The sequence below is a fragment of the Psammomys obesus genome, unplaced genomic scaffold, assembly GCF_907164565.1.
Source record: "Psammomys obesus unplaced genomic scaffold, mPsaObe1.curated_primary_1811, whole genome shotgun sequence".
NCBI classification, from domain to species: domain Eukaryota; kingdom Metazoa; phylum Chordata; class Mammalia; order Rodentia; family Muridae; genus Psammomys; species Psammomys obesus.
The window spans coordinates 17,310,133-17,332,574 of NW_026585686.1; the positions used below are offsets into that span (position 1 = coordinate 17,310,133).

The window sequence follows — 22,442 nt, forward strand, 5'->3', positions numbered from 1 at the left end:
CTTTCTTTCTTTCTTTCTTTCTTTCTTTCTTTCTTTCTTTCTTTCTTCTCCTTCCTTCCTTCCTTCCTTCCTTCCTTCCTTCCTTCCTTCCTTCCTTCCTTCCTTCCTTCCTTCCTTCCTTCCTTCCTTCCTTCCTTCCTCTTTTTCTTTTTGTAGTGGAGCTGGGAATACTGTCAAAGTGGGGTCCATGTTTTATCTTATCCCAGTACTGGCTGATTATGTTTCTGGTACATACTGTGGTACTGTTTGAGCCAAAAAGGGTAGCATAATTTCTGACCTTGGGCACTACCCCCGTCCTTAGTTCTCAACATCTTGGCAGAAATTGGGGTTATGTGGGCCTTGTGAAAGGCAGTTTTTGCACAGCTCATTCAGCATTGTTCAAGTCAGTAACACATCACTGAACAAATTGCTGCCTTGCATATGCTAATCCAGCTCCTAAAAGAACTCTGTAACATGTTCTGCTTTAGCCTGAGGAAAGATGGGAATTGAAGGGATGTCAGGTCATGTCATGTGGCCCCAAAATATCTAAAATGCCTGTTTTCTTTGGGTCATAAGTTTATACTCAGCATATGCTGATCAAAGTGTCCTGTGTGTGTGGCAAAGATTAGTCCTCATTCCTGCTTTTGTTTAAACTGCTTTTGCTGTTGAAGGTTTACAACTGGCTAAGATTTCTTTTTAAATATTAAATTTTAGGGGCATGGCTAACTGTGCCAATTCTTATTTCAACAGCAGATTAAAAGAATTTAAAAGTCCTTTATTGTTATGTGGAAAGTGTAATTTCCCAGTTAGGAACTACTATTACTCCCATGAGTACCTTTGGAGCCTTTTGGTAGCACGAGTAGCACAAGGTGACTTCTGGTCATAAAATGTGCCTGATAAAGGGATATCAGGCATTACTCAAAGGCTGTTCATATTCCTCCCCAAGAGGTTGCAGTGAAAAAGAATAAAAACACATCTACACATAGTCAGCAAGTGCCTATTTTTCCAACACTAAATAGAAGTACATTTTGAGTGAATAGGACCTCAAGGATTCACCAGCATTTAAACAGTTTGGTGTAAATTCAGGTTTCTTTTGAAGTTCTTTCTAAATGTTTACTGCTGAGATACAAGATTGTTGGTCCACTTTCTAAAATAATTCTTCCAGGTTGGGTTTTCTTGCATACAAAAAGGCCTATTAACCTTTATTAGTACTTTTTTGTCTTGCAGAGTAATTCCCTCTTGGTCTCAGACAGCTTAAGAGGCACAGATAAACGCAGAAATGGTCCAGAGTTTTCCAGTGACATCAAAAAAAGGAAGGTGGATGATAAAGATAACTATGTAAGTGAATAAAGGTATTCCTATGATAATTGTTTACTTACTGCTTTCTTTATGAGCAAGTATCCAGGTATAATGCTAGAGTGTGTTAATTCTTAATCAGTTCATACTGTAACGAGGTAAGTTCCTACACTGAAGGGTGCTGTTTTCCTTCAGGGTTGTGTATTATATTACACTTCATTTGGACTTAGACTTTTTTTTTTCTAACTTAGTTATTCACAAGGGAACTATGAAAGTATCAGGTTATTTGTGTGAGGCTATAGCACCAGTTCCTGGAGAATGGAGCAGGAGGATTATAACACCAAGGCCACATTGGGCTATATAGTGAGAACTTGTCTTTAAAAAAAAAAAAAATCAACGTTTGCAGACATAGTTTTGTGGTAGAATATTTTTCTAACATCTGCCAGGCCTTGGAATTGATCCCTAGCATGCTAAAGCGCACATACAACATGTACACAAACAAAACAAGAAAGACCAAATTGTCTTGGGCCACTTGCTTGTTGGCCTGGAAAGTAAAAGGGTCTATTCCAGAGCTGTGAGGCCTCTGTTTCCTGCTGGCTTGCCTAAGCCTTCAGCTAATAATAGGTAACATTTTGTTTGCCAGGATTAGTGCCAGGAACCCTGTGCTGTGACACAGATTATATAACCTGCCAACTTGGGTATCACTTCCATTTCATAGCTAAACTTGACCAGAGCTTGTGTTTCATCAGAGGTCATAGGTTAGTGGCACTTTGGAAGCACTATATTCCAAAACTGCTGTGTTGAAGCCCTGAACCTATTCTTAGAATTGGCATTTCCCTAGAGGTCCTAGATCAATCCACAGTTTATATCATGTTTTAATAAACATCTCAAAAACCAAAGTCTTTGGTACTCCCCAGTTTCACCCAAGCCTTTTAAATTTCCTTCTGCCTCTATCTGTTGCCCAGACCTGCATGTATTTTCTTTCATTTGGAACAGTAAAGATTAGCAGTCAAGAAGATTATCTGTTATGTTCAGATGGTGGGTTATTTGTCTCTATGGGGCTTGTATATTTAAATCAGCAATAAGGCACCTAGAATCAATATCTTGGCCTTATGTTTTTCTGGTACTAATGTCTTGTCTCATTAGATAAATGAGGTTGGGGTGATGTAATGAGATTATTTTAGAACATGTGGGAGGCAAAGCCTAAGACCAGAACTCTTTGCTGAATTATATTTACAGAAGGGCCCATTACAAAGCTAAGTTTCAGCTGCAGAAAACATGAATGATTCACTTCAGAACTTCATTAGAGGGGTAACAGGGTGCTAAAACTGAGGATCTGGAATCATGCAAAGTACTTAGATGAAGACAGTGTTCTACAGCAGAGTAAGATGAATTCTGTTTAGCACAGCCTTTTACATATTTATCAAGAAGTATAGGACAGTTTGAGGTCCCAAACAGAAGTGATAAACAACGGGAATATTAATTATCCTATTTTGGTCATTATAATACTATATAAGAATCTCATATTTCTTTTCCATTGAAAGGAATTTTTTTCCTAAATTGAAAAGGAGTCCAAAGGTAGTAAATTGCTTGCTATAGTTACCCATTTCATGCTTTGTACTGTGATCATTTTTATAATTGATTTTCTAAAAGAGAAGTTGTTCTGGTTTATGTTTGTTCACCATTTCTGCCCTTGACAGCTGAGAATATTTGTGCTTTACTTTGAAACTAAGAAAATCTGTTTTCTTTATTGCCTTTTTTTCCAATGAAAGTATTTCAGTAAATTTTTGACTTGCTCCTGACTTTAGCACTGGCTGTCATATATGTTGCTGGTGAACTCCATGGAACTTTTGTATTGTACTAGCAATGGTGCTTGCTTGGCTCTGAAACCTCAAAGCCTATCCCCAGTGATATACTTTGTTTAGTAGAATCAAACTCACCAAACACAGCCACCAACTAGGAGCAAAGTGTTCAGACATTTGAGCCTATGGAGGACATTCTTATTCAAACCACCACACTAAGAAAATAGAATTTTTTAAACATTGGTTTTGGAGTGAACTCTTATTAAATTGAGCAGCTTTTCTGAATGCTTTCCAGACTGAAAGTAACCATAGAATTTCCTACAATTAGCCAACTTTATATTCAGTGAAAATACAGTAAAAGCTTCTATGCTGGATGGCAGTGCCCTCCAGCTACCTCCATCTCTCCCAACCTCAGAGTAAAGAGCCTTATCTTTTCTTTTTAACTCTCATGTGTTTGGTGTGTCTGAATGTTCATGCGGATGCTTGAAGTTGACATTGTGTGCTTTCTTTGACAGCATGCCAATTTATTTATTTTTATTTTATTGAGTCAAGAGTCTTGTCCACTCTCTAGAGTCCATCTACCTAGAATGCCCAGGGAATCCCTTTTTCTGTCTCCTGAGGACTGGGATTACAGGTACCCTCTGAGCCTGTATGGCATTTTTGTGAGTTCTGAGGATCTGATCCAGTCTGCATGTACAGCAAGTACCTTAGCCATTGACCTAAATTTCATCAGCCACCCACTCTCCTTTTTTTTTTAAAGACAGGCTCCCTTACATAGTAGCCAAACTGGCTTCAGCTCACTTTGTAGCCAAGTATAAACTTGACTTAAACTTTCATGACTCCAGTATTGGTTTGCAGCACTACACCTGATAATTGTACAAGATATGGGCTTTGTCCACAGTAAGCACTATATAAACTTAGGTGTATCACCAGCAACCAAAAGTTTATTCTTTACATGAGATTAGATCTTTTGTTTTCTGTTACAACTACTGACCTCATGGGAAGATGGTGCAATTAAATTTATGTCTGTAGTTACGGATTGTCTGTGAGCCCCGTATTGTCTAGTTGTGTATCTTCAGAGTGATATGTATAAAAGCAATGGTAGTGTTCTTTACTTTAAAATCAAGTGGACTGAATTCTAATATGAAGGTGTATAAAATTCAGATTTTAAGTAAGATACTACCATTGCAGCCATACATTATAGAACAATATATGTTTTATAATCAAATTGAGACTAGGTAGCTCGTCTACAAGCAGCTGGCTTGTACTACACCAATATTCCTTTTGAGGTTCTGTGTGCTCTAGGTTAGAGGAAGAGGGTGGAAAGGTGGTGGTAAATGCCTATAGGCTTCAAGAGAACTTGCAAGCTTATCCTGTGTATTTACCTTCTCTGCTACCAAGAACTGTTGAAAGAAATTGAACTGTTCAGAACTTATTCTTACCTTTTATTAAACAAAACTCTTTCTCCAGGACAGTGATGGGGACAAGAGTGATGACAACTTAGTTGTGGATGTATCTAATGAGGTAACTGCATTTTCATCTCTTGAATAGTGTTGAGAAAAGTACAATTTTAAGGGAAAGAGTGGAATCACAGTGTCTGTCTTACACCTTCATATATTAAGAATTCAATGGACACTTATGAATGGGCTAGACATAGCCTAACAGAAACTGTACTTTTCCCTTAAAAAAAAAAAGTAGATTTGGGTATGTAGCTCAGTTGAAGAGCGTTACCTACCTTTAACACCTATAGACCTGTGTTTGGTCCACCAGAAAAAAAAAAAAAAAAAAAAAAAACTGTTTCCTAAGTCATTTTTTAATTCTATATTAGATGTCTTGTTAGAGGATACACCTGGTATTAGAAGAGATAGATTTGTTTTTCTCATGATATGGTCCTAGGTGTATTATAAATACTATCTTGCTCATTAAGTGGGCGTTATATACCTTCTCAAATCTAAAAGATTTTCAGCATTATTCTTTACTTGAGAATATGGAAAAGTATGTCTATTCTGAGCTAAAACATGTCAACTTCTTATTGTGTTGAGGACCCTTCTTCTCCACATGCAAGTCCCACACACTCACCCCGGGAAAATGGAATTGACAAAAACCGCCTGCTGAAAAAAGATGCTTCAGGCAGCCCGGCATCCACAGCCTCCTCAGGAAGCTCTTCTTCCCTAAAATCCAAAGAAGTGAGCCTGGTAGGTAGGAGCTGGTCTTTCTCTGGTTGACACTGCCATTTTCTTTTTGGAACATGGGACCCTGAAGTATATGAATTGGGGATTCTGCTGCTTAAAGGTTTTGTGTTCAAGTATTGAAAAAGAACACTTGCTGTTCTTATTCATTGTTCACCTTTGCCTCATTTGTCTCTTGGACCACGATTAGAGTGGGTACAAAAGCTTCTCTGTGCATCATTTTCTTTCTTTCTTGGATATGTTCGTGACTCAGCTCTGTGAAACAGTTGGTAGCAAATAACTATCTTGATTTTGTTAAGGTACTGTTTATGAGGTGAACTGGGCCTTTGTACCAGGGCATGTCACATCAGAATTGGTATATATACACATGAAGCTTGGGATGCATCATAGCCCATTCATGTGGTCATTCATTCATTGGACAAACTTTGTATAACTGAGGATGGTAGAACATGCTTGTAGTGATAGTCCTTGGGAGGACCCAGCAAGAAGGCTGCTCTGTAACTGAAAGCCAATGTCTATGCTACATTGTGAGACTACGTACGTCAGGGTGGTAGCCTTAAGGTTATCTCTTTATACAAACAGAGGAAAGCCAAGCCTGAGTAACTTATTGAGAACATTCTATCAAATCTTGAGACAGAGCTGAGGTTTTTGGCCCACTCTCTTTTCTATACCCTTGTACTTTTTACGCTGTGTTCTAGGGACACAAGGAGTTAAGAGATAAAAGAAGAAACCTTTTTTATCCTGTTACTGTCTCAAAAAAAAGTCATATGGCAAGTGATGTCTCCTGTCTGGACTGTAGATCCTCATTAGCTAGGTAGCCACATGGATTGCTTACCTCCAAACAGAAATTCCTTCTTGGCTTGTGTCTGAACACTGTAGCGTGGATGCTAGTACTTTTATCTCTGAAATGCTGATTTGTTTCTGAAATAGTTAATAAGTCCACTGTCTGTCACCATCAGTCTGAATCTCATAAAGGTGAGGCTAGAAAAAGGGTTCCACTCAAATTTGGAGGTGAGGTATGCCCTTCTAAGTGACTTGGAAAGAATCTCTGAATGGTCATCATTCTAACAAGGCATAGCGCCAAAGTTCACAACATAATGGAAAAGTCTTTTTAAAATAAAATGTGTGGAGGAAGAAGTCTAATCTTGCTCTGTGTGTCTCCAGCTTGAGTTTTAATCTGGCAGGAAGAGGAAAGGTCAACATTTCTCGCTTATAAGTTAATGCTATCGACATTGTGTGGATTTATGAAGATTGGCTAGGGAGTTACTAGAAGGTGCCCAGTGCCCCAGCTGCTGTTGTGATAAATTGTGTAATATGGCTTGGATTAAAAATAATACTCATTTAATTTGTTTAATGATACCAGCATGAAAAAGCCAACACGCCTGTTCTGAAATCCAGCACACCAACGCCTCGGAGTGACATGCCAACCCCGGGCACCAGTGCTACTCCAGGCCTCCGTCCAGGTCTCAGCAAGCCTCCAGCCATGGAGCCCCTTGTCAACCAAGCAGGTCAGCACCCCTTCTCCTGCTGTGCTTTGTTTCTTCCATCCCAGCTTGATGTGTTGTCTGCTAATCTCATGACAGTTTGCCCTTGAATGTGAAGCACTTAGAACTTTTCTCTTATCTCTGAAAAGACATGGTAATAGACCTGTTTGTCCTGGATTTTAGCAGCTGCACCAATTAGTCTCTAGCTGTTTACATTCAGCTTTTCTTTTATTTCAAAATAATTCAAATCCTAGGGATTACAGTAAAGTTTCTGATAATTATTCCAAAAATAATCTTACAAAATTTGTCATTGCATGTCTAATGTTGCTAATATTGACCAAAATGTCTGACTTTATAGCCATACTGTACATTTTGCTGCCGCCTGTAGTTGGTTGTTTTTGTATATCTTCAGGAATCAATGGTTCTTTCCTGGAAGTTGGGAGGGTTTTGCTGAGACTCTAGCCCATGGAATCACTCATAATTTTGAATTTGATCTTCCTCACTGGAGGAGCTAAAAAGTAACCGTTTGAGTCCAAGGGAATTAGGCACCAGAATGCCCCTCCTAAAGCCCTGCTCTGGTTTGCACAAATCCAGGATATGGTTTTCATTTGGAATTGGTACCAGGGAGTGGAAAGTTCGGACTGAAGGAGAAATCTTGGATTTTATCCAGAAAATCTTCTTTTGAGATTAAGTCAGGTAAACATGCAGTATCTGTGCCTTGGCTTGCCCTTTGTGAATTCGGTGCAAAGATGTCAATTAATCCTCCTGGCTTTCTGGTGCGGCTGCTTTGCCAATGAGGAAATAAGGGGGTCATGCTTTCTGTCCTGGAGGAAAGTTTAGCTCTGGGAAGGAAAGGACCTTGTTGGGACTGATGATCCATCCCCTGTAAGTCCTACCTATCATCATAACTAATGACTGGAATCACTGGCCAGGTTTGACATGATGATTATTCTCATCACACATAACATGTTTTCTTGCAGCAGCTGGCCTGAGGACGCCCCTGGCAGTGCCTGGTCCATACCCTGCCCCCTTTGGCATGGTACCCCATGCAGGCATGAATGGAGAGCTCACCAGCCCTGGCGCTGCCTATGCAGGTCTACACAGCATGTCTCCACAGATGAGTGCTGCAGCTGCTGCAGCTGCTGCAGCTGTGGTGGCCTATGGGCGCTCCCCAATGGTAGGTCATATGCTTGGGTGTGCCCCTGGGAGTAGGCAACCCAAAGGGTACAGGGTCCAAGGTGTAGAACTGGGGCAATGGGCGTCTGGATACACAGACTGGGATGAAAGGCACTGAGTTGAATTCTGGGTGCTTGGGTCTAAGATATATCCCCTACTTCCCTGAAGGGGATACAGCCAACCCCATGCTTAGAAGCAAACAATACAGATGATTATCACTGTTCAAGCCACGTATTTACCTTCCTCTTATAAGCCTTGCTCATTATTCTGAGTGTTAAGCTCAGACAAATGTCTTTTGTTTCATTGGGTCTGTGGATGAAAAAGGCAGTATTTAGAGGTTCCTTGGATAGATGGTTCCAGGATAGACATGGTTTTCTCTCACCAAAGTAATTTTTTTAATCTGAAAGTATTCAAGTAATTGTAGTCATTTTTGAGCTATTTTCCATTTTCTACATCTTAAGAAAAACATTTGAGAAGCCATAGCCTTTTCTTTCCATGCCTATATGTTCTTCAAAATGAACATGCTGGCTTATGTAAAAGATGTCATTTATGTATCACATGGACAGATTTTAAAACCATAGGGCCAATCTTTTCATGTTGTGCTGTCGTCACTCAAATGCTCCAATTTTCTTTTACCTAGAAGATAAAGAAGTACATTTGAAAGGTAAAATAACACAAAGAAGGGGAGTAAAATGCAACTCACAGAAAAATCTTTCCTATAAGTATATATATCATGGACAGTTTTATTTTTTTCTTTACCTCCTCAACTGAAGTGCCCTTTATAATCTAGTGTGATAAGTGCCTAATAACAGGATGGCATATGAGTCTGTAAATACTGACCTTGATGAGTGGCATGCAGCAGTTTTAGTTACCACATTGGGAAAGGGGGCAGTGCTCTTATTATCACTTGTGAATAGTAGCATTCCACAATGCTGTGACCTGCCCCCAGGGAAGAAAAGAATTAAATAGCCAATAGTATAGCTAGACTGGTCACTATCCTCTCTTCACTTGCTTGGTGAGGCAGGACAGCCAGTATCTATGGAAAATGTTTATCCTGAGAAACTGGTACCCAGAGTGTACAAACTGATCACACCTCATCTCCACATCACAGAAGAAAGTGTGTTTTGTGGTATTTAGAGGTAGTTGAGTTATCACATTGTACCTTTTTTTTTTTTTTTTTTTTGAGAATTACCTGCCCTTTTTACTGTGCCCACTTACATTGTTTAGGTGGTATATGGATTTCTTAGGTGAACTCAGTGTCCACGGAGTGTCCACTTCATATAAGCTGAGTCTCTCACACTTTACTTTTATTTCTAGGTTGGTTTTGATCCTCCTCCCCACATGAGAGTACCTTCCATTCCCCCCAACCTGGCAGGAATACCTGGCGGGAAACCGTAAGTACCTTTGTTCCTTGGTTTTGGTTTGTTTCATAGGTGGTAGTGTCAGCAGTGTACAGTTCCCAAGGGAAGATAGTCTTGGATGTCTAAGGAGTGCTAAGACTTTTCTATAAATAGGTGTTTTGTAGCTGTCATGCCTTTGGCTTCTTCCTGTGCCTGAGCTCCTGAGCTCATGTATTTAGTTATTTTTGAAGAGAAGCTATAGAAAATGAGTACCAGTAAGAGGAAAGAACTGAAGGTGTTAGGCCCTCCTGCCTGATCCTTTTGCAGGAAGTTGCTGCCTTGTGGAACTGGAAGGCAGTTGTCAGATTTTTTATTCATGTTGTACACAGGTGAACTGTCAAGAACTCTTGAAATGTTAGAGGCTTGGACCACCCTCTCTTCACCCAGGACAATATAACCTTTTTCTTATGTTGGTAGAAATAAGTTACTTGATCAGTCAGTCTTATGGGACACCAGTGTCCCAGTTTTGATAGGTGCTTTGCTTTGCCATATAACACTTACCTAAAGTACAGCTTTCTTATGGGTGAACAAGGAATTTAAAGGACACAAAAACATCTAGAAACACTCCATTGTTTATTCTGACTCACCAAACAAACAAAAAATCAAACCCTTCCAATGCTAGTTATTTGAAGCATAAATTCAAGGTATAACTGATTTTCTCAAGTTTTATATAAAGCAAAATTGAAGAATGTGAAGAACAGGTCAATATCTTTCCTCTCTCTCTCTCTCTCTCTCTCTCTCTTTTGTGTTTGTGGCTGGAGGACATTATGGACTGTTGACTTTCCAAATGTGAGGTTCTAAAGGGTATACCTCAGTCTTTATCCCACCCCTTACCCTCAGGGCATGTCTTTTCCTTCTATCAGTGCATTTCGGGGCAATATAAAGGTTATGTAGCTGTCTTGTAGGAAGAGATATGAGCTATAATACTGGAATAGAAGAGTGGTGTTCAGGGCATGTCTAATATAGACTACATTTCCTAAAATTTGTATATGCTTGCATTGTGTGCACGTAGTTACAGGTGGTCTGTGCACCTGGGCATGCCCATTCTGCATAATTTTCAGCAGAAGTTAGTAATATTCTAATTGGCACTGCTAAGTCCTTTCTTGGCTTGTGAGTACCTTGTATTTCTTCATGTTCAAAGCTGTGCTAACACCATTACTAGTGGCGTACGTTGCACAGCAAGCACTCAGAAAGAACAGAAAGGAGGATTGCAACTTTGAGGTAGGGTTGAATTTTTTTATCACAACACTCCCTGTCTGAACTGCAACAACAACAAAAACTATAATTTAGGAGTATAATATTCATAGAAACAAAGGCTATAGTAGCAGATTGTTAAGACTTAAGGTGTCCATTGATATCTGATTTGAGCTGCCACTACTAGCATGTATTAGGTGAGCTGCGTGAAGAAAACAAAATAAATTGGTAGTACAGAGACAGTGAACTTCCTCATTGCTAGGTTCTGATAATATAATCTTATTGCTTATGTTGATCCATTAGTTTGTATGAAAGAATGTGTTATCTGTTACTAATTGCCTCAGTGCTGCTTAGATTTATGGTGACAGATTGGTCAAAGAGTGGTATTTCTGAAACAGTATAAAATTAATCTGGAGACATGACACAAAATCTAAGTACTATTTGTTACAAGAGTCAGTAGTCATGAAATGACTGTCAGCTGTGTAAAGCTCTTAGCAACTGTGCTCATTATGATAGTGGCAAATGTTTACAGACTGCACTTTGAGCAGAGCTGATCTGAGGCTCTTAAGAGAAATAGAGACAAATTAACATGCCTTGGGTGGGGTGAACAAAGAATAAAATTTACGCAAATAAGTCTGAGAAAGAGCTAAGGGTTTGGGTAGTCCTGGAGATGGGAAAAGGTATCAATAGCCTCTTAGTGTACCCTGTATTTGCAAAGGACTCTCCAGAAAGAGAGCTCCCAATGTTACCAACCTTACGGGTCTGATAACTACCAACCACAATTCATTCCACTTGTGTTAAGTTAGGCAGAGCAGTAGATGACAGGCAAACATACATGAACAAAATTAGGATGGGAAAAATCTTCTTAGGAAGGCAGGTACACAAAGCCAAGGTTTATGTGGGAAGGACTAGGTCCACCAGAATCCAGGGATTGGAGCAGCCAGATAATGTAAAAAGAGGGGGTAAAAGACTCATGTGCACATGGATGAGTGCCTCCAGAGAATGACCTCCAAGTTCAGCTGGGCTAGAGGGACATTCACCTTTGTAGTACAAATGTTTTTGGCTTTATCAGTTTGGTTATGGCAATCACTCCATGCAGCATTATGCCTCTGAACAGATGTGTCCAAGGACCCGAAGCTTGTGAACATGAAACTCTTCAGGCCCTTGAGCTGCAATTTAACTTTGTTCTTACCCCCAGAAGCCACACTATGTTGCTAATCTGTCGTTGTGATATTCATAGGCATTGTTGCAACATACAGCCTTTTACTCACTGCTTCAGTCTTTTCTTATAGAGTACAGTTTGAGGTCCCCACGTCAGCTCATCAAGTTTCTAGGCACTGTCACTTCCTTCTCTTTTGCCTAGTTTTTACTGGGACCTGAATGGATGTGTGCTGGAGAAGAGGCACTTGTTCTACCATCTCAGAGTCTCCTCATGATCTTAGGACAGAGGTTCTCAACCTTCCTAATACTAAAAGCCTTTAATATAGTTCCTCATGGTGTGGTGACTCCTAACCATAAATTATTTTTGTTGCTACTTCATAACTTTAATTTTGCTGCTGTTATGAGTCATAAAGTAAATATCTGTTTTCCGATGGTCTTAGGCAACCCCTGTGAAAGGGACATTGAACCCCCAAAGGGATCATGATCCACATGTTGAATACAACTGTCTTAGGGACTAAACTTACAAGACTGACTGAATACACATAAATTGTATTAAGTTTTTACATGTTGTTGAAACTCCTCAGAAGAAAATAAAGTCGCAAAGAAGTATCAAGGCAGAGAGGACTCATAGACCTTATACAGAATGGAATGATGACAAGAGAAGGAGTTTAGATTCAAGGCACGGATTTCAGTGGCTGTGAAGGATTGGGAAATGAATGGAAGAGAAAGGTTATTTTAATCTCTTTCGGCATTGGTTCCTAGACTTTGGTGATAAGTTGCAGAGTGATAAATTTTTGGACTTGGTTTTATGGGAGGTGGGGTAGAAAGTCTCAAACTAATATGCCAGTGAAGCATAATTTAGGTGGTATCCTAGTTTGCTTTCCATTGCTGTGATAGCAATAATAGCTTTGGGGAGGGAGAGAGAAAAGGGTTTATTCGACTTACACTTCTAAGTAAACAGCTTCTCATGAAAGAAAGTCAAGGCAGGAGCCTGGAGCAGGTGTAGAAGGAAAAATCATGGAGGGATGCTGCTTACTTGCTTCTTAGGCTTATGTTCAACTATCTTTCTTACACCTTCCAGGACTACCTACCAAGGACAATGTAAATTTGGCAATGCTTGGGATTAAGCAATGGTGGGATGCTTACCCAAACCATAGCTCTGTTGAAGTGTCTTACCCTCTCAGATGCCTCCCCAAGTGCCATGTTCATGGAGCCCTTTTCAGATATGTTTTCACAGACATTCTCATTCTGCTAGCCCTTTGTTAGGTTTATGACAGACGCATTGACCTTGGATTATAGTCATGTGTGCAAGCCCTGTTTATATATTCTTTCTAGTAGAATTAAGGTTCCCAAAATTTTCTTGTCCCTCAAGCAATGAGATGTAGATAAATATTAAATGCGTCAATGCATCATGTTTATTGCATTTAATAAGGCTATGTGAGCCTGTCATGGTATAAGACCTCTTGATGTATCCTTTTTGAAGGGATGTGGATAATTTTTGCACTTCACAGTTTGAGTTCATTTTTAAGGGAGAAATCCTAGCTGTTTAGTCTATTTGTAAGAGAAAATCGTAACTTTATTTTTGAACCCCTGAGATGTAGTTGGTATTCAGTTAGCTTAATGTGAATGTGTTCCTAGTTCTAGGAAATCTATGAGGATCCTTGACAGAGAAACTTAAAAGTGTGTCTTTTCCTGTAGCATGTCCTTTCTCCCTATAAATAAATCCATGTTTCCCACCCCCATGACCACCTTTGGGGTTGTCTTAATTCAGACTAATTATAGTGTGACTTGAGATTGTAGGGTAATTCAAGTTATTTCTCTCTGTGTGTGAAGGCCAGGCACATAATTCTGGAGTCTTCTACCCACTTGTTTAGAGTTTAAATTAGGCTTTAAAGTTCTTTCTGGGATCTAGAGCCTAAAGGGAAAAGAAAAGTTAGAGAGAAATTACCTTTTAGGAAGAAACTGTTTTACAGTAGCTTTCAGCCAAGAGGGAGTTCAGCACCAACAGCTTTCATCCCATCTCCCTCTGCCTTCTCTGATGATTTGCCTGCTTTACATATCTAGCCTGTTTAGTGTATTTGAAAACCTACTTCTCTTAGTATGATTGTGTTAGGTTACTTCAGAGAAACAGAACTAATATATGATAGACAGGAAACCTTTTAAGAAAAATTGGCCCACATGGTTATGAAAATTGAGAAATCCCATGGTCTACCAACAGTAAGCTGGAACACTAGGAAATCTGACTGTGCAGTTCTGAGTCTGAAAAGGAACTGGGAGTGATAGGGAAGATATAGCAGTTTTAGCTCGAATTCTAGTCCATGTCTGATGGCCTGAGAACCAAGATACTAGTGTTGCAGTAGCAGGTGACAGGCCAGCCTAAGCAGAGAGTAAATTAACCCTTTCTCAGCTTTTTTTTGTTTGTTTGTTCTGTTTTGGCCCCTCAGTGAGCTGGACAATGCCCAGTGTTACCTGCCTGTATTGGTGAGTGTGGATCATGTTATTCTGTCCACCAATGAGATGCTAACCTCTTCAGAAACACCTCCCAGTCACAGTTGGAATGTTTCCAGCCATTTCCTAGACTGGGCAGGTTGACAAATAAAATTAACCACCACAGTGATATTTGGCTTTTGAAGTCTGTTGTCTGCTAAAAACAATGTCTGATCTGTTTTGTTTTTGCTATTTATTTTAACTTGTTTTCAACTCCTGGGTCTTTTGGTTATTTTGAAGCTAAGATTTTCTTTGGTGTGTGGTTATAGATGTCTCTCTTTGAACCCCTTTCTCCCTCTTTACATCTTCAGAAATGACTATATGAGATAAAAGTATAGCCTTGTATTTATTGTTCACATTTGTCTGTAGCAGGTAGTTCTTTTGCTAGGATTTTAGAATTAAGTTCAAAGTAGGCATATTTCCCTCAGAAACCTTTGGGCATGTTGCTTGCTCTGTTGTCCTGCCCCAGCATACTTAAAATGTATAGTATGTTGTACTTGGACTCCTCATGCTGACTGTCTGGGCAATATCCTTTTTAACAACACCTTTTTTTTTTTTCCTGAAAGTGATCAGGCAAGAGCAGATGACTTGCTCTGACTCAGTGGTCATGCGCCAGTTCTCCTATAGACTGGTCAAGATGCTGCACCTGTACTTAAAGAACTATGGAACATCAGGGCAGTGATGTTTCATGTGATAAGTGCTGTGGCAAAGGTTTAGAGGAAGAACTATCTGCAGGGAGGGGCAAATGGGCCTTGGTAATGTGTACCTGAGAGAATAGGGTGCTCTTCTGGGCAGAAGGGAAGAATTCCAAGTAATATGAAGTGTCTTGAAGACGTGGCAAGAGGTAATGCTTTGGGGACAGGCTTGTGCTCTCAAGTGGCTTAGAAGCTTAGTATCCTATGGAGAAAGATTAGTTGGCTTGACTTTAAAATCTTGGAGGACCTTAGAAGCTATAAAGAGGTTGGAGAGCTAGTGAAGGTTTTGAACTGCTGAGGCTTTTGGTACCTGTTAATACTGCAAGGACTTTCATATCAGCAATGCCATGTCCTTTAGCAATAGGTCCTTGACCTTTATCTCCAGAGTCTCTGTTTCGTTACTGTTTTCTGGATTCTGCATGTGCAGTTCCATCTATTTCCAGACCACTGACAAGTCTGTCAACACCCATTTTGCTTTGGTTGCAGAACACAGCATAACTTTGTCAACAGAAGCCAGTCTGTTTGCTCAGAATGCATTCTTGCTTTTCAGCTTACTGTTCCTGGGAAGAACCTCATGAGAGGACCCTTTTCTTTTAGAACTTCACCTCTACCATCTGCCCAATAAATGAAACGCCCTTTGCTCTCAACAGGCCCCAGATCTTTCAGGTTCTGACTCATAGTTTGCTGCTAGTGTCCTTCTCCTCTAGGGACATTTGTTCAAGTCTTTACCTATCTTTACCTATAGACACATCACTGTGCTTGCTCTTGTGACTTACTTACCTCTTGAGTCATCTGTTGCTTGCCTAATTGCTCCTACCTGTGCTTTCCTCCATTCCTGGATCTCCTGATAGTAGTGGCTTGTGCTTGCCCACTGGTAGGATATTCAGCAGAGCCTCATTGGCTGTTATATCTATGGTGATTTAACAGTACTGCTTTTTTTCTAGGTGTCTGCTAGTACCATCTCAATCCTCACAACAACCCCTTAGAACCAGACTGAACTTACTTTGTGTTGTTTCTGCCCTGTGGATCAGGAAACAGACAAATCATAAGTTGCAGACAAGCTAGTCAGTAAGGCCATATACACTTAATGCAGCTAGGAAGCGAGTGCCCCCTGTCAGGTTCATTTACCATAAAAGTCTGGGCTCTCAACCAAGTTGTGAACTTAATGTAGGGAGTGAGTTGGTTAGGAGACCTTCCCTCTACTTTCTGAAGAAATAAGTAAATCAGTTTTAAAAGTGTAATACAGGTACAAAGATGTGAATGTAAGTATGTATCTAGCTTGAGTGCTGGCGGTACCCACTTCACTGAAAGCTTTTCCTCACTTAACTGGAGTTTCAGATCAACACAATAAATAAACAGGTTTTATTTGTATGGAAAGCAGGGTTATGTATGTATATTTGGTATATAACAATGAGATTCTGGCATTCTGAGTTGTAGATTTGCTTCATGTCACATGGGAAATCAGTTGCTCTCTTGTCCATTGGTTTTGTTCTATATACATTGAATGTATACACATGGGGGCACAGACTCACTGTACTGCCCAACTTAGCCTCAAATTCAGAGTTCAAGGTTCCCCTGCCTCTGCCCCCTGAGTGGTGCCATCCCTGTCATGCTCATATTATGGTTTGTGTGTTGTGGTGCTTGTATCCTTAATAATAAGGACCTCAAAGTATATGGGTGGTGATTTGATTAGAATATGTGATACTTGTTTTTTTTTATTATTATTATAATTACTGTTTTACTTTTCATGATTTGTAAGTTAAACTTCACTGTAGATTGTGTGTTAGGAAGGTAGCTATAGTGTGGTACGGGTTTTATTTTAGGCATCCACCTGGACAGAAATGTATGCCCTGATGATAAGGAAAGATGCTTGTGCTCACTGTCTGTTTGTAAGTTCTCCATCCTGATTGGTGTTGTTACTCCTAATTCCTCAGCCAGTAGAGAAGACAGTCTCCTCTGGGGTTTCTGACATTGTCATGATATGGGGTGTTGAAAATTCCTGTTATTTTTGTGCATGAATTATTAATTCCAGCCATCTCTATTCCCCTCTTGTTTTTCTTCCTGTGGATCCCTGGAGGAAAGCACTATGCCTGTGTGTTTGTTCTGGTTTGTTCATGTGTTGAGGCTCTGACACACACTAAGCTATCCAGCTTCCTCTCAGGACCCCAGGACTGATAAATTAGCAGCCATATAGGCTTCCCATGGTACATACAGGTATTCACAACTCTCATTGCACTGTGAATCCATTTTAAATTGCCTCAGTGTGGTGCTTATAGGTTCCTGTGTTGCTGCAAGAAGGAACATACCTGGAAAATGGGTCTTCCAAAGACTAGTAGACAGCTCTCCCATCTCTATTTGGTACAGATATTTTATTAATCTAAGACATTTAACTCTGCAATCAGCAGGATTCTAGTTGAAGATAAAATAGCCTCTCACTGAAAAATCTAGGATTTCTGGAAGGGTACCAGTCCCTGATTTTGATTGATGGCATAAAGGAAACTGACCATCAATGCCCTGCAAAATTTCTGGTAGCCATAAATTTTGGGTAGGTTCTCCCCACCCTAACCCACCATTCTTACAAAATAGTGCAATCTACTTGTGTTATTTTATGTGAACTTGATTGTCATTTCTTGATCATTGTTTCAATACTCACTTGTCACTCTAGGACCCTGGTCACTGTGTTGATAAGTCAGCTCAATTTAATAGATCTGTGCTACTTTGAATTACCTGGAAAGGGAGTCTTAATCAGAAATTATCTAGGTCTGGTTTTCCTGTAGGCATGTTTTGGAAGAGTATCTTGATTATTAATTGATATAGGAAAACCAAGCCCACTACGGGGAGCACCAACCACTAGGCAGGAGATCCTCAGCACTATTAAGAGAAAATGAAGTGAGAGTGAGCAAATGAGGTTGGATTAATGTGATTATTCTCTCTGCTTTTGACTTGATTTGATGCTTTTGTCTTGATTTGACTTCCCCATAGTAATGGACTGTAACATTGAATTGCAAAGTGAATCCTTTATCCCTGAGTTGCTTTTTGTCAGAGATTGTTTTTTGTTTGTTTGTTTGGTTGGTTGGGGTTTTTGTTTGTTTGTTATTTATTGTGTTTTTTTTTTCTTTTTTACCACAGCAACAGAATGAGGCAGACCTATTACATAACTTGCTACTGGATTTTGCCCTACTGTTTTTAAAGTCCAGAATTCTTACAAGACAGAAATAACAGACTCAAACCTCTGTGTGCTGATACTTTTTCTCTCAAAGGGCAACAAAGTACTATTTGATTGAAACTGCAGATATCCCACAATAAGTATGGTGGGCACCTATTCAAATAACTGTAACATACATATACATTTATATTACTAAGAATACAAAGGGTCTTTCAGGATTGAAAAATATTCACTGTGTGATTTAGGGAATTAAGAAAGTAAAGGTTTAGGCATGTGAGATACATACACATATATATTATATATCTCCCAGAAAATTTGGTGTGGTTCCCATTCTGAGGCCCAGTTATTCAGACTGAGTTACTGTGATTGCTAGGCCTGTTGACACATGCCTGCCACCCTAGCCATTCAGGAAGCTTCAACAAGAAGATGAAAAGTTCAGTGCCATCATGGATGACATAGTAGGACTCTGTCTCAAAGATTTTTAAAAAGGACTAAAGATCTAATATAGTTCATTAGTAGAGAGCTTGCCTAGCATGTATAATGTAAGACTCTGGATTCAGTCCTCTACAATGCATGGGGAAAGAAGCAAAACTAAAACACATTATTTCTTCTCTGTCACTGCGGGAATCATGATAAAATAGCATCGTTAATGGCTTGTGATAAACAGCCACTTTCCAATGGCCGTTACAAGCAGTTTTCCAGGAGATAATGGACATGTTAGATCTTTCCTTTGGATGAAGGAAGGAAACATTCAATGTCTTCATTTATTTGTTATCTTGCTTCTATGGAGGGAAACCTATTTTTTATTTCCATGCTGATCAGTATGCATTTTAAGTGCAGTCTTATAGAGACTTGATATTGAGTATAAGTTTTCATTTTTGTGCCAAGTTATTTTGTGCAAATTGAGTTATTAGCAAAATGAAAGTTCAAGAGCTATGCTAGTATTCATGGTATTTACATATGTCAAAATGTCAAGGACAGGTTCCAGAAAGGACTCATTCTTACAAGGAGGTTGAAGGAATGGAAAAGTCCTGCAGGCTTTGTTTATGCTCAGTGACTTAAACTACTACATCTGTATGTCTGAGCTAGGAAGGAAACAGGACTCGCCAGCCTGGGATGGGAGTGAAAACATTGCATGTCTTCCATTCTTTAAAGTATCTTTGCTGTGTATTTTGTGATGCCCATTGTGTGCTACCTCTTGGGAGTCAAGTGATAATTTGATACATAGTGTTGACTTTTGTTGCAAGAAATAAAAGTACATGGTTAGGATCAGGCTCATTTTTGCTGAAGTGGGAAGAGAACAGCAGACAAATGACATGGAAATTTCACTTGCTTTTCATGAAACCCAGGGAAGGTGTCAGCCCAGCAGCATCTTCTACCTCTCTTTGCCGGTGCTTTCCATCTTCAAAGTCAGCTTGTAGGCTGAAGGGCTTCCTAAGTCCAGTCCAACGTAGGTGTTAGAAGGAAAAGCATTTTTGTTGTTGTTGTTTCTTTGCTTGTTGGTTGGTTTCTTTTTTTTAATTTTTATTTTTTTAATATCCATCACAGATTACCCCCTCTCTTTTTCCCTTCCAATCACACCCTCCCTCCCTTATCTCCTCCCTGTCCTTTTCCAAGTCCACTGCTAGGGGAGGTCCTCCTCCCCATCCATCTGACTGACCCTGGCTTATCAGGAATCTTCAGTACTGACTGCAGTGTTCTTCTCTGTGGCCTAGTAAGGCTGTCCCTCCCTCGGGGGCAGTGGGAGGTAAAGGAGCCAGTCCTTGAGTTTATGTCAGAATTAGTTCCTGTTCCCCTTACTAGGGAAACGCACTTGGGTACTGAGCTACAATGGGCTACCTCCAAGCAGGGGTTCTAGGTTATATCCAAACATGGTCCTTGGTTGGAGAAACAGTCTCATAGAGGACCTCTGTGCCCTGATATACTTTGTCCTTGTGGAGCTCCTGTCCTCTCCCAGGCATATTAACTCCCATTTTATCATATGATTCCCTGCATTCTGCCAAAGGTTTGATTATGAGTCTCAGCATTTGCTTTGATACGCTGCTAGGTAGAGTCTTTCAGAGGCCCTCTGTGGTAGGCTCCTGTCCTGTTTCTTGTTTTCTCCTACTTCCCATGTCCATTCCATTTGTCTTTCTAAGTGAGGATTGATCATCTTACCCCGGGGCCTCCTTCTTCTTTATCTTCTTTAGGTGCACATATTTTACTATATTTATCCTATCTTACAGGACTATATAAGTGACTGTATACCATGTGTGTCTTTCTGCTCCTGGGATACCTCACTCAGGATGATATTTTCTAGATCCCACCATTTGCCTGCAAATTTCATGATTTCCTTGTTTTTAATTGCTGAGTAGTATTCCACTGTGTAAAAATACCACAGTTTTTGTCAACTTCATATGGAGAAACAAAAAAACCCAGAATTTCCAAAATGATCCTGTACAACAACAGATCATCTGGAGGTATCTCCATCCCTGATCTCAAGCTGTACTACAGAGCAATAGTAATAAAAACGGCATGGTATTGGCATAGAAGCAGAAAATTAGATCAATGGAACCGAATGGAAGACCCAGAAATAAATCCACACACCTATGAATACTTGATTTTAGATAAAGAAGCCAAAACCATTCAATGGAAAAAAGACAGCATCTTCAACAAATGGTGCTGGTCTAAATAGATGTCTGCATGTCAAAAAATGCAAATAGATCCATATTTATCACCCTGCACAAAACTAAAGTACAAGTGGATCAAACACCTCAACATAAAACCAGACACACTAAATTGGTTAGAAGAAAAAGTGGGAATGAGCCTTGAACTCATTGGCACAGGAGACAACTTCCTGAAGAGAACATCAACAGCACAGGCTCTTAGAGCAACAATCAATAAATGGGACCTCATGAAACTGAAAAGCTTCTGTAAAGCAAAAGACACTGTCATCAGAACAAAACGACAGCCTACAGACTGGGAAAGGATCTTTACCAACCCAATGTCTGACAGAGGGCTGATATCCAGAATATATAAAGAACTAAAGAAGTTAAAAAGCAATAAATCAAGCAATCCAATTAAAAAATGGGATATGGAGCTAAACAGAGAATTCTCTGTAGAGGAATATTGAATGGCAGAGAAACACCTAAAGAGATGATCAATGTCCTTAGCCATCAGAGAGATGCAAATCAAAACAACTCTGAGATTCCACCTTATACCACCAGAATGGCAAAGGTTAAAAACTCAAGTGACAACACATGCTGGAGAGGTTGTGGAGAATTGGAAACCTTTCTCCACTGCTGGTGGGAATGTAAACTTGTACAACCACTTTGGAAATCAATCTGGGGCTTTCTGAGATAAGGAATAGCGCTTCCTCAAGATCCAGCTATACCACTCCTAGGCATATATCCAAAATATGCTCAAGTACACAAGGACATTTGCTCAACCATGTTTGTAGCAGCTTTATTCGTAATAGCCTGAACCTGGTTTCTTTTTTGTAGTGTTTTGATTGAACTTTTGCTCTTACACATCTTAGGTAGGGCTCAGCCTTGAGCTGTCCCCATTTCCTTTGCTTTACTTTTAAAAATGTTAGAAACTTCAATTTTTTGGAAAGTTTTAGGTTCACAGCAAAATTTGCAGAAAGTTTGCAGATGTTCCCCTCTCCTACCCATCTTTCAAGTAGATTGAAAGTGTTCTCAGCAAGTTCTTTCTGCTTCTCATTGTCCAGCATATGCTGCTCTGGCTAACATGCATGGAACTGGGGAGATGTTCCTTCAGTTGGTTGCTTTGTCTGCATCAGATAAAATTGGGGTTGGTTCTGAGGTAAAAAAGAAAAATTGTCTCTGTCATCTTGATACAAGACTCTTTTATGTTTTCTTGGCTATGCAAAAAAAGTTTGAGTCAAAAGCTTAATATAATGTTTTAAAAGCTGTTTTTAAAGTTTTTAAAAATTATTTTATGTTTATGTGTATTTTTATGCATATATGTTAAAATACCAGGTATATTTGTTCATGGAGGCAGAGAGGGGGTGTTGGATCCCCTAGAACTAGAGTTACCAATGTTTGTGAGCCACCATTTGGGTGCTGTAAATAGAACTCAAGATCTCTGCAAGAGCAGTCAATACCCTTAACATCTTCCTTCAGCCTCTTTCTCATTGTTTGTTTTTATTTAAGATTAAGTTTTCTTTTTTTAAGATTTGCTTTTTTTTTATTTTATGTATATGAGTGCTCTGTCTGCATGTACACCTGAGTGCCAAAAGAGGACATCCAATCACATTGTAGACGGTTGTGAGTCACCATGTGGTTGCAGGGAATTGAACTCAGGCTCTTTGGAAGAGAAGTCAGTGCTCATAACCTCTGAGACATCTCTCCAGCCCTATGATTAGAGTTTTTAAAGGCTTTATCTTAAGTATTTTAAATTATACTAAGGAAT

The 22,442-nt window shown here is 39.6% G+C and overlaps 1 protein-coding gene across 15 annotated transcripts in view; it reads left to right on the forward strand.

Moving 5' to 3' along the window:
* Tle1 (TLE family member 1, transcriptional corepressor) overlaps positions 1-22,442 on the forward strand; it is an 86,326-nt gene that overhangs the window by 55,669 nt on the left and 8,215 nt on the right. For 9 of the 15 annotated variants that reach the window (XM_055591483.1, XM_055591492.1, XM_055591501.1 and 6 more), the window contains 7 exons: positions 1,207-1,317; positions 4,548-4,601; positions 5,120-5,272; positions 6,630-6,774; positions 7,345-7,446; positions 7,731-7,927; positions 9,244-9,320. In XM_055591483.1, coding sequence (XP_055447458.1) covers positions 1,207-1,317; positions 4,548-4,601; positions 5,120-5,272; positions 6,630-6,774; positions 7,345-7,446; positions 7,731-7,927; positions 9,244-9,320 — 839 coding nt within the window. The remainder of the gene's footprint in view (positions 1-1,206; positions 1,318-4,547; positions 4,602-5,119; positions 5,273-6,629; positions 6,775-7,344; positions 7,447-7,730; positions 7,928-9,243; positions 9,321-22,442) is intronic. The other 6 variants (XM_055591511.1, XM_055591529.1, XM_055591543.1 and 3 more) reach the window with 2 other exon arrangements.